Raw genomic sequence first — 13862 nt, 5'->3', positions numbered from 1 at the left:
TACAGTGAAACAGTTGTAATCCATCACCAGCAATACAATGAACAAAGTCAGATGAAAAAAGAAATGTATGAGATCAACACTGTGCTGTATGTATAAAACTGTCTTTAGCGTTGATGAATTCTCTTTCGGAAGTTACTTCTCTTACAACTTCAACAGTTTTTTAGAAAGAGCTGGGGTACACTTAAAACAATGCTTTCATGATCAACTACTTTTTTTCTCTGCACAGATAAACCAGAAAATATGGGTAAAGATCACTTTATTCCTAAATTAGTTGTATCAATATTTAAATAATCCAAATCCACTCCGTATTTAAAACTTTTATTTTTTTTGCAGAAAAACAGGAGGTCAAGAATATTTTTAGTGGAACATGGGTAGAGATAAATTTTACAAAACACAAAATGTAAAACAATCGGAAAACATTTCCCTTTTTAGGTGCCTTATTTTTCTGGTTACACACAGACAACTGAGTATAAATTGAGCCAAGTGAAGTGTAGAGGTGACTAACAATCCAAAGGGTACTAGTGACTTGATATCTTTACGGTAAATACACAAATTACTGTTTGGAATTACAAGATGACACTTTGTTCTTTTCTTCCTGAGGGTTATTTTTTTATCAAACCATATCTTCAAACGACCTATTCAGGAGAAACCTGCTGCAGTCAGAAATACATCCTCCATTGTTTCCTACTCTTACAATTAATGATCAATCCAAGAAAAACACACTTTCCGATCCAATACATATTACTAAAGAAAAAAATCTTGACAAACCATATTATGGATTTATTTAATCAAGTTAAAGAAACTGGTCTAAATAAATACATGTTTACATCCAAAACACCCAACAAATAAGTCACAGGAGTGACAGTCTTTTGTATTTGCAAACTGGCACACCACAAAAATATTTCTGGTTTTACTAATAACTGAAGTGAATTCATTTCCCAACTTCCATTCTACATCTGTCCTAGTCACCCAGAAAAAGCACTTGAAGCTGAGAAGAGTAAAATAAACTCAGCTCAAAAAATCCCTGAAGTATAGGATAAAATGCTTCTTATCTGGCTGCAATTATTATTCAAAAGTTTCTTAAAGACAATGGTGGAGGCAACTGTTTGGACTTGTATTATTTCAATATATGTTTATGTCAATACAAAGGGAAAATGAGTAGGAAAAACTGTATCAAAAGGAAACTTTTACTTTTCTTGCATCTTTCACCAACGCTTGTCCATATATTTTCAGAAAGAAGACAATAATTTCATGTGAGTGGCTACTCACATAGAAAAAAATGTTAATTATATAAATTTTCCTCAAGGGCATCTATCAGCTGCAATGTCGTACTCCAGTTGGTACTGAACTGCGACCAACGCATGAAGAGATGATATGACAAAACTGACTAAATATATAAAAGATTTATAGGATTCTCACCAGGAGCCAGATTGTGCTGTGTAATGCAAGTGGCTCACCCCACTGCTGGGCTTAAGTGACATCTATGATGTTAGTCAGAAGAAACAGTACTGTAGATGACACAGTGTGCACATGACTCAGGTCTTCTGTACATTAGGAAAAAAATTGCCATTGATTTTACAAAGACTGTTCCGATACAAGTTCGAGGATCACCATCAAGAGTTCCAAGTAGTACAAAATGTAAATCAGAAAAAGTGCTGTATAGCTTCTTTGTTTTACTGTAAGCAGTACTGTGAATCAGAATCTTATATCAATTATCCAAGCATGATTTGCAGACAATGTAGTATGTTGTAAGTCCTCTGCATGGGTCTATTTTCCACCCAACATGAGGCTGGTATAGTAATGAAGGGGTCTAAAAAGTAAACTCAGTGGTAATACATTAAAATACCCAGGGCCAGATGCAGGAAACGAATAGCGAGTCGCAAACGGCAACAATTGCCGTTTGCGACTCGCTAATCGCATTTCCCGATACAAAAATGCATATTGCGAGTCGGGACAGACTCGCAATATGCATTTCGGAATCGCAAAAAGGAAGGGGTGTTCCCTTCCTATTTGCGATTCGGAGTGGCATGCAATACCATTTGCGACCGCATATGCGGTCGCAAATGGTATTGCAGTTAGTGGATGGTAACCCACTCGCATATTGGAAGGGGTCCCCATGGGACCCCTTCTCCTTTGCGAATGGACCCAAAACAATTTTTTCAGGGCAGGTAGTGGTCCAAGGGACCACTACCTGGCCTGAAAAAATACCGAAACTAAAGGTTTCATATTTTTTTTTTAAATGCAGCTCGTTTTCCTTTAAGGAAAACGGGCTACACTTAAAAAAAAAAAAAACTGCTTTATTGATAAAGCAGTCACGAACATGGAGGTCTGCTGACGACAGCAGGCCTCCATGTTTGCGAGTGCCTAGACTCGCTATGGGGCCGCAATTTGCGACCCACCTCATTAATATTAATGAGGTGGGTCATTGCGACCCCATAGCGACTTGCAGACGGTGTCTGAGACACCGTACTGCATACCAATTTGCGAGTTTCAAATTGCGAGTCGCAGGGACTCGCAATTTGCAAATCGCAAATTAGCATTTTGCTACATCTGGCCCCTAGTATGTTATTTCAGAGCCAATTTAGTTATTTTATTACATCATAACAAAATTTGAAACCGAAATAATCAATTCATAATCTTCTCTTTTTATGTGGCTAGCTGTGGGAGCACGTTTACTTTACACCCTGAGATGCCATTTGAATATTTTCAACACAGTTCAATGGACACATCCAAACAACAATATAACCACTGCTTAGATGAGCTCTCTGATTTACAAATGATTAAAGCAAAGAGAAGACAAACATTTGTACAAAACAATTACTTGAATTTGAATTCATAATGATTTTTGTGAAATCCATTGCAAACGTCCTCTTTTATACCGGTCTCTTTTCAACAACTGAAACTGTTCTCTGTGATGACATGGCCTATTTGCCAGGTAAACGGTTGTAGAAGTGATTTGCCTTTTGATGCTGGCATGTTAACTCATCCACATATTATATTTCCACGTCCTTCAAAGTACGCTTGTCTTAGGAAGTATGCTCAGATGCTGCAGCTTCTTTACTACACTCAAGTGGTGAAATGCTGCAAGGAAAAGGATGCTATCATGTTAAACAGATGAGAAGAATATTCCAGACGTGCCATATAAAATGTTTAAAAACAAAGAAGTTCAACTTCTATAATTGTCCATGGTCATTTTCTCCGTCACAGCATACAGTAAACAAATGTTTTTGCATTGTATTTTTCCGAACAGTCAAACGTTCAGAATTGCTGCATTGCAGTCCTCTGGTTCTGTGTAGTGTGAAGAGTTTGTATCTGAGTGATGGATTCCAAACACTTCTTTACTCTCAAAATGTGGCTCTGTTAGTGCAGGTTTTTCAAAAAGCTGCTTCTTGCTCGTTTCCGGACAGTTCTGTACATATATTACTCTGTTGTAAGCTTTGAGTCTTCTCCACAATTGAACATACACTTTGCACTGCACGTACATGAAGAGAAGTCCTCCAGTGAAACCAATAGCCACCACCACTAACTTAGTCCAAAATGGCCACTCAAGTATACCTGCATAAAAATAAAAAAGCAGTTATAAAATATAAACGAAATTCTTTTTTTAACCATAAGATTATGTATAAGCCATTAAATGAGTATCATTCAGTGACAGATTTCATTTTGCAAGTATTACATGAATACTCTTTTACATATTATTACATGCCTTTGTGGATACTGTGAATCAACACCAAAAATCCAACTCCCTATTAATAAAAGTGAAAAGAGGGCAAAATCCTTTCAGTTTGTAATAAATATATATGAATATTTCCCTTTTCGATATTTTGGACCGAATTCACAAAGACAAGTAGAAGTACATAAAGGGTACAACAGCAATACTACTTTATGTACTTCAAAATGCCTTGTGAATAGCCCCTCGCCCCAAATGTGAAAGATGACAAATAAGGCACTGAACCCAAGACTCTTAGTGTCAGATTTACTAGCCTTTCATGCTACGCAGTGCAGCAACGCAACTTACTGCACAGCATTGAATGAAGGAGGCAGAAGAAATGTGCCATATATACTAAGATATGGCAAACTTTTACTTTCATAATACTGGTGCACTTCGTGCAGCCCAGCATGAACTCAGGCACCCTTGCACCAAAGTGCAAGGGTGCCTGTGTTACAAGGAGAATTGTTTTTACAATCACTTGAGGCATTTTTCTCTTTCTATGTACTGCAGAATGCAGCACAAGCATAAAGTGGAAACAATGAGAAAAAAAAGATTTTTCTCCTTGTTACGCAATCCTCTGGGAGGTGTAGCAGAATAATGCAGGCCCCTTTTGAGCCCATTCATAAAGCCTCTTTGCAACATCACTCTTGGAAAGCTTCTTTCCTCATAGCGATCACTTCTGCACATATGATTAGTGAAATTCAAGCATTATGTTCTCATGAACCATACACTGTTTTCCATTATGGTTAGGTGGTCATGAGGACTCACCCAAGAGTCCTACCAAACCTTATTTTGGATTTCCATGTTGATCAGACCATTTCTTTACCTACCTTCTTTCAGCTCCCTTCTACACCAGCTGAAAGGTCTCTCCATTCTCTAGACGTCAGGCGAGTCTTTAAGTTTTATATGGATAGAACGAAAGATATCTGCAAACCAGACCAATTGTTTGTGAACGATGGACCAATCCATACAGGTTTAGTCATGTTCAAACAGTCCAAATCTAGATGAATAGTCTCTTGCATTCTATTCTGCTAACAGAATACGAATAAGGTTTTCGCTGGTGCACCTAATGATCATTCCACTAGAGGGAAATCGGCTACGGCTGCTTTAATGAAAAATGTTCCCATTGCCAAGATCTGTAAAGTGGCTACATGGAAATTTGTTCACTCTTTTACCAAACACTATTGTTTGGATTCAGAGGTTAGAGCAGATGCTCAAGTAGGATAGGCCTCCCTGAGAAATTTGTTTGGCTAGTTGATTTGCTTCTCTGTCCTTTCCACCACTCTTTTGTGGGGATGGGCTTGCTACTCTGATCAAAGCTTATGACTATCAATGGAGCTCCTCTGAAAGAGAAGGAATAGTTTCTTGCTTGTAATCCCTGTTCTCTCTCAGGGCAATCTCCATTGAAGTCATATATCACCCTCTGCAGTGGAAATGACAGTAATAATTACTGGACCTATCTGATAGGGGGAAAAAAACACAAAAAAACAAGCGAACGCAACTGCCCCCTGTTGGGCATGATGGGATACTAGTGGTCTCTGGGTCCCCAAAGGCACAGACGCTGTTTCCACAGTTACATAAGGGCAAACTATGGGGCTAAGCTGTCCTCTATTCCTTCATCTTTATGCTTTGAAAATGGTCTGTGAAAGAGATTTAACTAGTCAAATGATCCTTTTTGACATATATATATATATGTATATTGAGTTACCTTTATTAAATACAATGTAAGAAACTGCGCATTATAGCCTACTATGCTAGGCTGCAAACTATTCGCGTCTTAAGTGTTTCTCCATGCCTTACTGAAGAAATGCAAACATCTAAACCTAAGAACACATATTTTTAAAACGTGCTCTGGGACGGGATTATTCCAAAGCTTAAGACTATCAATGGAGATCCTTTGAGAGAGAACATAAATTACTCTATTGAATTTATTCACAAACTGCACAAAATAATGTTTCCATGGCATGCAGGTCTATAGTTTCCAGGAATAGCCAATCTTTTTGTAGATTGGAACTACAAAGCAATGAGCCACACTGGCATATTGATCCTATGGTCGACGCAGCAAAGGCCTGCTACAGGACAACAAAGCACCAAAGCACATGGGCTGATTTAAGAGGATCAGGTGCAATATGGTTAAGGTCTGGGGCCTTAAAAGATTTCACACAAAGGAAATGGGACAAACAAGTCAATACACTAGTGTTTAATTAAAACACACAGTGAAACAATAGACAGATGAAAGAAAAATACTCCACATCAACTATTTGCAAGCCACACGCTTGTAAGCTGCACAACTTCAAACACTCAATATTATTAATGCATCCTATGTGACACCGATGTCTTTGGTGACTTACAAGAACAGTTTAAAAAACCAGACGTGCAAAGTGTTATTGACAAAAGTCAGAGCTAGCTGCAGGTGCCATTCTTTTACTTTGGCTGTTTGGCAATTAGTATTTTGCCCGATAAATAAGTTATGTGGACACACAGCACAATATGAACATTTACCTTAAATATGCTTGTGATAAAGAAAGACAAAATGATTCAATGAGATCAAATTAAAGCAGGGCACATCTTAGGCAAGCAAGTATAACAAACTGAGTACCAGAAAATATATATATATCAAACATAAAAGACAAAATCAAGTTAGGGACTATAATGAAACGGGGAAACTGTGGAAGTCTGAAATTGCAGACAAAAACACAAATGAAATACACAATTAATTTAGACACTGAATCACTTTTTTTCGCAATGAAATATTCCTCTGCCAAGAATGAACTGACAGAGCACAGGTATGACGTTTTCATTCTTCTTATGTATGATATTTCTGAAGAGAAACAGAAGTAGCCCTAGTCCCCTCAAGGTTAGGGCTGGTTTTAAACTAAAAGGACGACATGAAGGCAATGTGAATGCATGGATGGAGGTCTGCTATCCCTTGCAGGCTTCCATCCCGGTTTTTGCAGGGGTCACATAAATTCACTTCTCTAATACATATTAACGATTTACAAGCTACAGCGGATTTGCATTGGTGTTATGATTGATTAGTGTACATCAGATGCATGCCAAAATGAAAAGCAAACGGGTTGGTGGAAAAAACATACCTACTGGATCTGTTGCCTGAAATATCGTGTGCATCTAACCGTCCAACACCTACAAATTCTATTACTATGCTTAACATGAAGAGTTGTCTACCTTTTCACAAGTGGTGAATTAAAACTCTGGGTCATCTTCCTCTGTAAACCGTCTGTAGAACTGAGGTGGGCACGTGAGGGGTGTAGTGTAGTGGAAGTGACAAAGTTTGCCAACAATGTGGATGTTTACCACGCAAGTGTAACCACGCTTGTCGGAACTACGACTGCCTTTTTCTGTGCCTTAACCATGCATGTGCCTAACTACGCATATGAGTGGTTAAGGCACAGAAAAAGGCAGAGAACAAGGGAGGACGTGGCCAGGTAAGTGGGGCTGGGGCAGGGATGGTGGTAATTTTTAGGGCTGGAGGGTGGATTAAGGGCTTGGGGTGGGTGGGGTGTTCGGGCTATTTTTTTTTATGGGGCAGGAGTGTAGGGGTTTGGATAAGTTTAGTTTTTAGGGATTATGGTGGGCACGGGGACTGAGTCGTTTATTTTTTAGGGTTGGTTTCGAGCTCAGGGCGGGTGGGGGTTTCAGGGTAGTTTGGTTTTTAGGTGCAGGATTGGGGGGTTGGAGTACTTTTTTTTTGGGTTGAGGGTGGGTGGGGGGGTCAGGGTAGTTTAGCTATTAGGGTCTCAGTGCATGTAGGGGGTTGAGATAATTTAGTTTTTAGAGGCGGGGGTCGGGACAATTTTTTTTTTGGGCTTCGGTGGGTGGTTCACTCAGGGTAGTCTATCTATTAGAGGTGGGGATTGTTTTGGGTCTCAGGGCAGGCTGGGGTGGTATGACACACCCACAATGCCGTTTCCACATATGCCTTTACTAGGCATGATTTTACGAAATTCGTTGTAAAGGCATGCGAGGTAAAGATATGCGTGGAAATGACGCAGGCATGGTTCCGAGCACATTGTTAAGGTATGCGTTGTTCCAGCATGCCTAGTTCTGTCATATAACCCTTATCATACTGCTTGCATCTGAAAGGCTTATTGGAAAGCCTTTTGGACCTCAAGAGCCTGTTGAAACTGATGTTGTATGGCCTGGTGGAGCTCGTAAAGTGGCATGGCAAGAACCCCTATGCCATGTTTATGAGTTTACCACTTTTTACACTTAACTTGGTAGTGCGTCAGTAATGGCTAGTTATGATGGATGTTTTAAAGTGTTCCTTATTGTATCTCTTTCCCAAAAATATCACTCAAACAGCACATCAATTTCCTTTTTTCTTATAAGAGTGCAGAAAGCAGATGGTTAACCGTGCCAATCCAAGACCTGGATTTCTCTTCCTTGCCTCCAAGATTGAGGCAGAAGGCATGGCAGTCTCTCCTGTTCACCATCTGACAATGGCAGCCTCTTCTTCATAAATTGTCCGGCTCAGTTGTCACTGATTGTACTGACCAGACAAACTCTCCAAGGTACTTCTCCCCTTGGTCTCCTATTAAAGTATTTGGCCAGTCACTCAATGTGGGCCTTCCTCATGGACATCTTGCATTATCTTGGGTCTGTGGCCCCTGCCATTGTGTCCCACAGAGTCCATCAACCGGCTGCAGGTTCCTTGCCATATCATAGCCCTGTGCAATGCACCATCCAAGGTCTAAGAAAATGGCTTTTCTAGGAACGAGAGATGGTTCTGTTGCCCTACCCAGCACTAACATGAAAAGTGCATTCCCAGGAACTGCGAGCATGCCACAGACCCAAAGAGGCAACTTGCTCAGCCCCCATCAACTATGGGAAGCTGTCATCTGCCAGTCTTCCACAACATCCTAGAATCCATACCCACACTAAGTGCAAATCCCCGAGGCTTGCCCCTCATATGTACAGAAAACAATTATTCTTCATAAAAGGTATCCCTTATCCCAGATAGCCCTAAATGCATGCATATTCATAGCATGACATCAGTCCGTCTAGAGAAAGTCATGGATGAAACCACAAGAGCATTACTGTCACTAACACCTTATATATATTTTACAAGCAAGACTCCCGAAAGAAACCCCTGGTCAGATGCCCTGGTTTGAATGAAAATAAGAAAAGTGACATTTCCAATGAAGTGGCATGGTACCATCAACATGTCTTTCAGGCTGGGTGCTCTCAGTCATATCATTCGTTTCCCTTGAAATCAATGCAATTGAATGCATCTCTATATTCTCACAAAGAAAAATGGTTTATTCTGCTTAACCTCGCAAATTCTATATCTTTTCTTGAACCTTAAGTACTGAAACCACTACTACAAACCTCACTTTCAAATGCACGTGTATGTAAGGATAATGGTTTGATATCATACATCTTTTGGTTTAACAACCAGTAAGTTTGCAGGCAGTATCCGGGACATCTGTGAGACACTGATGGTGGAGAGGGCAGTATCAAAAGTGTTATATCACAAGTGTGTGCCTCTTCCAAGAAGCTTGGAACTGGAATTATCAGGAGTTAGTGTTCAATAGCAATGTTTGTTTTTTTGTTTTTAAACAAGAGTGGATTCACGCAGCATCACAACTATAAAAATAAAGCTGATAATTCGCTGAAAACGGTAGTGAAAGACATTCCTGACATTGTTTTTTGCGAATCTTGGAAAGTTAAGAAATCTGGCATCACTGCACTGTAATAACAATGATTTAGGACTATCTCTTAGTATCATTCATACCAGTTGTTTGGCCCAGTTTAATCTCTTCTGCTGTTCTGTCAATTAGAACATACAAGGACCACACTACACAGGTGATCGCGATGACATGGAATGTTACAGAGCACATGATCTTCCTTCTTTCACTTGACGTCATCTGCAGCTTCTCCCACTAAGCAAGAATGAAACAAAAGACCAAGGTTAAGTTTTTGTAGAGTAACAGAAGGAAGTGCTCATGTCTGACGTTCATCAAAATATTTTACCCACCTGCTGCAGCAACTGCTTTTATAAACTGCATCTATACACAACGTATGGTGACGTGCACCAACTTATAATTTGCATCAGATACGTGTAGGTAAAAAAGCAGTAACGCAAAGACACATGAATTGCCCTTTCATGTAGTCACATAATCTACTTCCATTCATTCATCGCAGTGCCTGCCTCACCTATTGTCTTTAAAAAATGCCCGCCTGTATACTTTAACCTGATGATTTAAGTTGCTCAGAAGTTCGGTATTGCATTGCAGCATTTAAATAGCGCTTGCTACCCCTATGTGAGGTGCTGAAGCGCTTGCCTACATGGTACTCTGTACGTAAACCATTTTCAAAGAAGGAAGTTTAGAGATACATTAGGTGTTCCGAAATTACAGTAAAATACTCCTATTTTGTATGACCTGCCTTTCTCCGTGTTTGCGAAGATGATGAAGCGAAAAAAGATATAGTAGGCTGGCAGATACATGAATGAGCATGTAGCCTTATCGTCCAGAACTGCAGACTTCATGCCAGATAGCCAGTAGCCACAGGCCTCTGATGCGGTATAATGTATGCATTCCAGCAGGAAGACTTCATGGATGGACTAGCATTTAACAATTCTTTCTAATAGGAGACAGACACTATCAAAGCTTTCAGAGCATAAGATTTTTTACCTCAGCGCCAGTGATGAGCTGCATCGCGCTGCACTGAAATGTGAGAAGTTGCGTCAACATCGAGGAAGCCTGTTATGTACCTGTGGCTTTGAAAAGGGACCCAGCCCTCTGACCCTTCGAGATTTCCTGGATTTCGGGATCCACACTGGCAGGCTGGATTCAGCAGGGTAGCTAAAAGCAGCAGAAACATCCTGCTCTATTAACAGCAGAAATTGGTCAGCAATGCAGAGTTTGAGCAGCAGAGGATACCTCATAGCCGGGCAGTCCTTTCTGTCAGAGTCGACTAACTGATCTGAAGAGTTGGGTCTGAGGGTCTACTATTTATACCTGGTGCCAACCTTGAAGTTGGAGAAGCTTTTAGAGTCCTCCCCCGTAGAGGTGTCTGAAATTTCCTGCCTCACTGCCCTGATCCCAGATTGTCTGCGGGCACAAAAGTCTATTGGGAAATCCTTTGTGAGATGTAAAGATGCAAAGTCTTTATGATGTGCAAGTGTGTTAAGTGACAGCTGCTCCCCCTCAGCCTGAGAGAAATAGGCCATCCTGACAACACTGATTCCCCCTCTGTCTCACTGTCTCAGAGTAATGCACAAAGACCAACTTGCCAGCTACATCTAGTCATGTGACCAAGGATACAGGATGCAAACACCAAATATTTAGGAAAGGGGCTTCCAATCAACAAGAGCAGTAAGAAGCTGGTGCTCCAGAAGGCTCTGAGGGACTGGGTGGAACCGCACCTAGTTGATGACAACAGAGGACCATGTTGAGGAGGAAGCGATTGAGGAGCATGGGGAGGGCCTGGGGAGCAGTGCCTGAGCTGCAGCACTCAGATTAAGGGGACAATGTACCCACAAGAGTGGTGCTCCATGCAAGGCCAGGGAGCAGTATTTCTTCCGATTGCCTGTCCTTAGAGGAGCTGGCGGACAGGAGGGCTGAGAGGGAGTTTTAGCTGCAGATGGGCAGACTCCAAATGGAGGAAAAGGAGCAGAAAATGGCCCATGACTAGAGTCCCAAAGAGCTGGAGCTCAAAGCAAAGGAAATGGATTAGCGCAGCAATGGTGGCAGCGATACCGCAGTGTCCAGTGTCCAGAAGGGCATAGAACTGACAAGTGCCACTCTATAAAAGGGCTTTTATCCATGTTCTATTGCCTAAGCAGGCCAGCACATCAAGGTACTGATAGTCTACCCTGGCTTTTGGCTGGAGTGAGGCTGTATTGGACTTGGTCCTCTCTGCAGGGGCATCCCTAAACCTTTTGCCTTCACCCTCCTGTTTTCTGAATCTGTTTTTGTTGGCTTTTAGGAAGCTGTGTACTTTACCACTGCTAACCACTGCAAAGTGCTTGTGCTCTCTCCTTCAAACATGGTAACATTGGCTTACACCCTAGTGGCTCATTTAATTTACTTGTAAGTCATAAGTTAAGAGGTACTGCAAATGCCCTGGCCTGTACATTAAATGCTACTAGTGAGCCTGCAGCATTCATTGTGCCACCCACTTAAGTAGCCCTTTGTTAGAAATGGGGTTTTTGGTTGGCAGTCAGGTTACCCTCTGTCCAAGCAAGAACCCACACTCTAGTCAGGGTAAGTCACACACAATCCAAAATTAGCCTGTGCCCACCCTCTGGTAGCTTGGCATGAGCAGTCAGGCTTAACTTAGAAGGCAATGTGTAAAGTGTTTGTGCAATAAATCATACAATACCACCATATTGCACCACAAAAATACACCACACAGTGTTTAGAAAAATATATAATATTTATCAGGATAACTGTAGGTCAAAACGAATAAAGTTGCAATGTGCATTTGTAGAGATATCACTGAAAAGTGATATAAAGTGTCTTAAGTCTTTAAAAAAAGCAAACAAAGTCTCTTTCAAGCACAAAGTACCTGGTTTGGAGTGGAAAATCTCCTGCTTGTTTTCCGGCTGCGCGTCGTTCTGCGGGGCTGCGCGTCGAAGTTTCGCTCTCACGGCAGGCGTCGCGTCGATTTCTCCTCTGGAGGTCGGGCGGCGTTGTCCTTGCGAGGCCGTGCGTCAAAGTTCCGGTCGTCCCGAAGGCGTCGCGTCGATCACTGTCGGTGTGCAGCGTTTTTCTCGCCGCGGAACAAGCTGTGCGTCGAAAATTTCGGTGCACGAAGCGTCCAAGTGAAAAAGAGAAGTCTTTTTGGTCCTGAGACTTCAGGGAACAGGAGGCAAGCTCTATCCAAGCCCTTGGAGAGCACTTTCACAGCCAGACAAGAGTTCAGCAAGGCAGCAGGCCAACAGCAAGACAGCAGTCCTTTGTAGAAAGCAGACAGGTGAGTCCTTTGAGCAGCCAGGCAGTTCTTCTTGGCAGGATGTAGTTTCTGGTTCAGGTTTCTTCTCCAGCAAGCGTCTGATGAGGTAGGGCAGAGGCCCTGTTTTATACTAAGTTGTGCCTTTGAAGTCGGGGTGACTTCAAAGAGTGTCTAAGAAATGCATCAGGCCCCCTTTCAGTTCAATCCTGTCTGCCAGGGTCCCAGTAGGGGGTGTGGCAGTCCTTTGTGTGAGGGCAGGCCCTCCACCCTCCCAGCCCAGGAAGACCCATTCAAAATGCAGATGTATGCAAGTGAGGCTGAGTACCCTGTGTTTGTGGTGTGTCTGAGTGAATGCACAAGGAGCTGTCAACTAAACCTAGCCAGACGTGGATTGAAGGGCACAAAAAGATTTAAGTGCAAAGAAATGCTCACTTTCTAAAAATGGCATTTCTAGAATAGTAATATTAAATCCGACTTCACCAGTCAGCAGGATTTTGTATTACCATTCTGGCCATACTAAATATGACCTTCCTGCTCCTTTCAGATCAGCAGCTGCCACTTCAACAATGTATGAGGGCAGCCCCAATGTTAGCCTATGAAGGGAGCAGGCCTCACAGTAGTGTAAAAACGAATTTAGGAGTTTTACACTACCAGGACATATAACTACACAGGTACATGTCCTGCCTTTTACCCACATAGCACCCGGCTCAAGGGGTTACCTAGGGCACACATTAGGGAAGACTTATATGTAGAAAAAGGGGAGTTCTAGGCTTGGCAAGTACTTTTAAATGCCAAGTCAAAGTGGCAGTGAAACAGCACACACAGGCCTTGCAATGGCAGGCCTGAGACAGGGTTAAAGGGCTACTGAAGTGGGTGGCACAACCAGTGCTGCAGGCCCACTAGCAGCATTTAATCTACAGGCCCTAGGCACATATAGTGCACTCTACTAGGGACTTATAAGTAAATTAAATAGCCAATCATGGATAAACCAATCAATAGTACAATTTACACAGAGAGCATATGCACTTTAGCACTGGTTAGCAGTGGCAAAGTACCCAGAGGTCAAAAGTCAACAACAACAGGTCAGAAAAAATAGGAGGAAGGAGGCAAAAAGTTTGGGGATGTCCCTGTCAAAAAGCCAGGTCCAACACCCTTTAAACATGCTGCACCAAGACTCTTCTGCTTCTGTGAGCTGCCCTGCTGGATCCAGCCTGCCTATGGGGATCCA

General features: G+C 41.8%; 1 protein-coding gene across 7 annotated transcripts in view; it reads right to left on the bottom strand.

The window, feature by feature from the left end:
- Nucleotides 1-302: 302 nt before the first annotated feature.
- MARCHF8 (membrane associated ring-CH-type finger 8) overlaps nucleotides 303-13862 on the bottom strand; it is a 585276-nt gene continuing 571716 nt past the window's right edge. For all 7 annotated transcript variants that reach the window (XM_069240426.1, XM_069240425.1, XM_069240427.1 and 4 more), the window contains 2 exons: nucleotides 9468-9615; nucleotides 303-3555 (listed from right to left, as the gene is read on the bottom strand). In XM_069240426.1, coding sequence (XP_069096527.1) covers nucleotides 3251-3555; nucleotides 9468-9615 — 453 coding nt within the window. In that variant the 3' untranslated portion in view covers nucleotides 303-3250. The remainder of the gene's footprint in view (nucleotides 3556-9467; nucleotides 9616-13862) is intronic.

Source organism: Pleurodeles waltl, chromosome 6, assembly GCF_031143425.1.
Source record: "Pleurodeles waltl isolate 20211129_DDA chromosome 6, aPleWal1.hap1.20221129, whole genome shotgun sequence".
NCBI lineage: Eukaryota > Metazoa > Chordata > Amphibia > Caudata > Salamandridae > Pleurodeles > Pleurodeles waltl.
The sequence above is the reverse complement of the archived record's forward strand: the minus strand, read 5'-3'. Positions and strand labels throughout refer to the sequence as shown.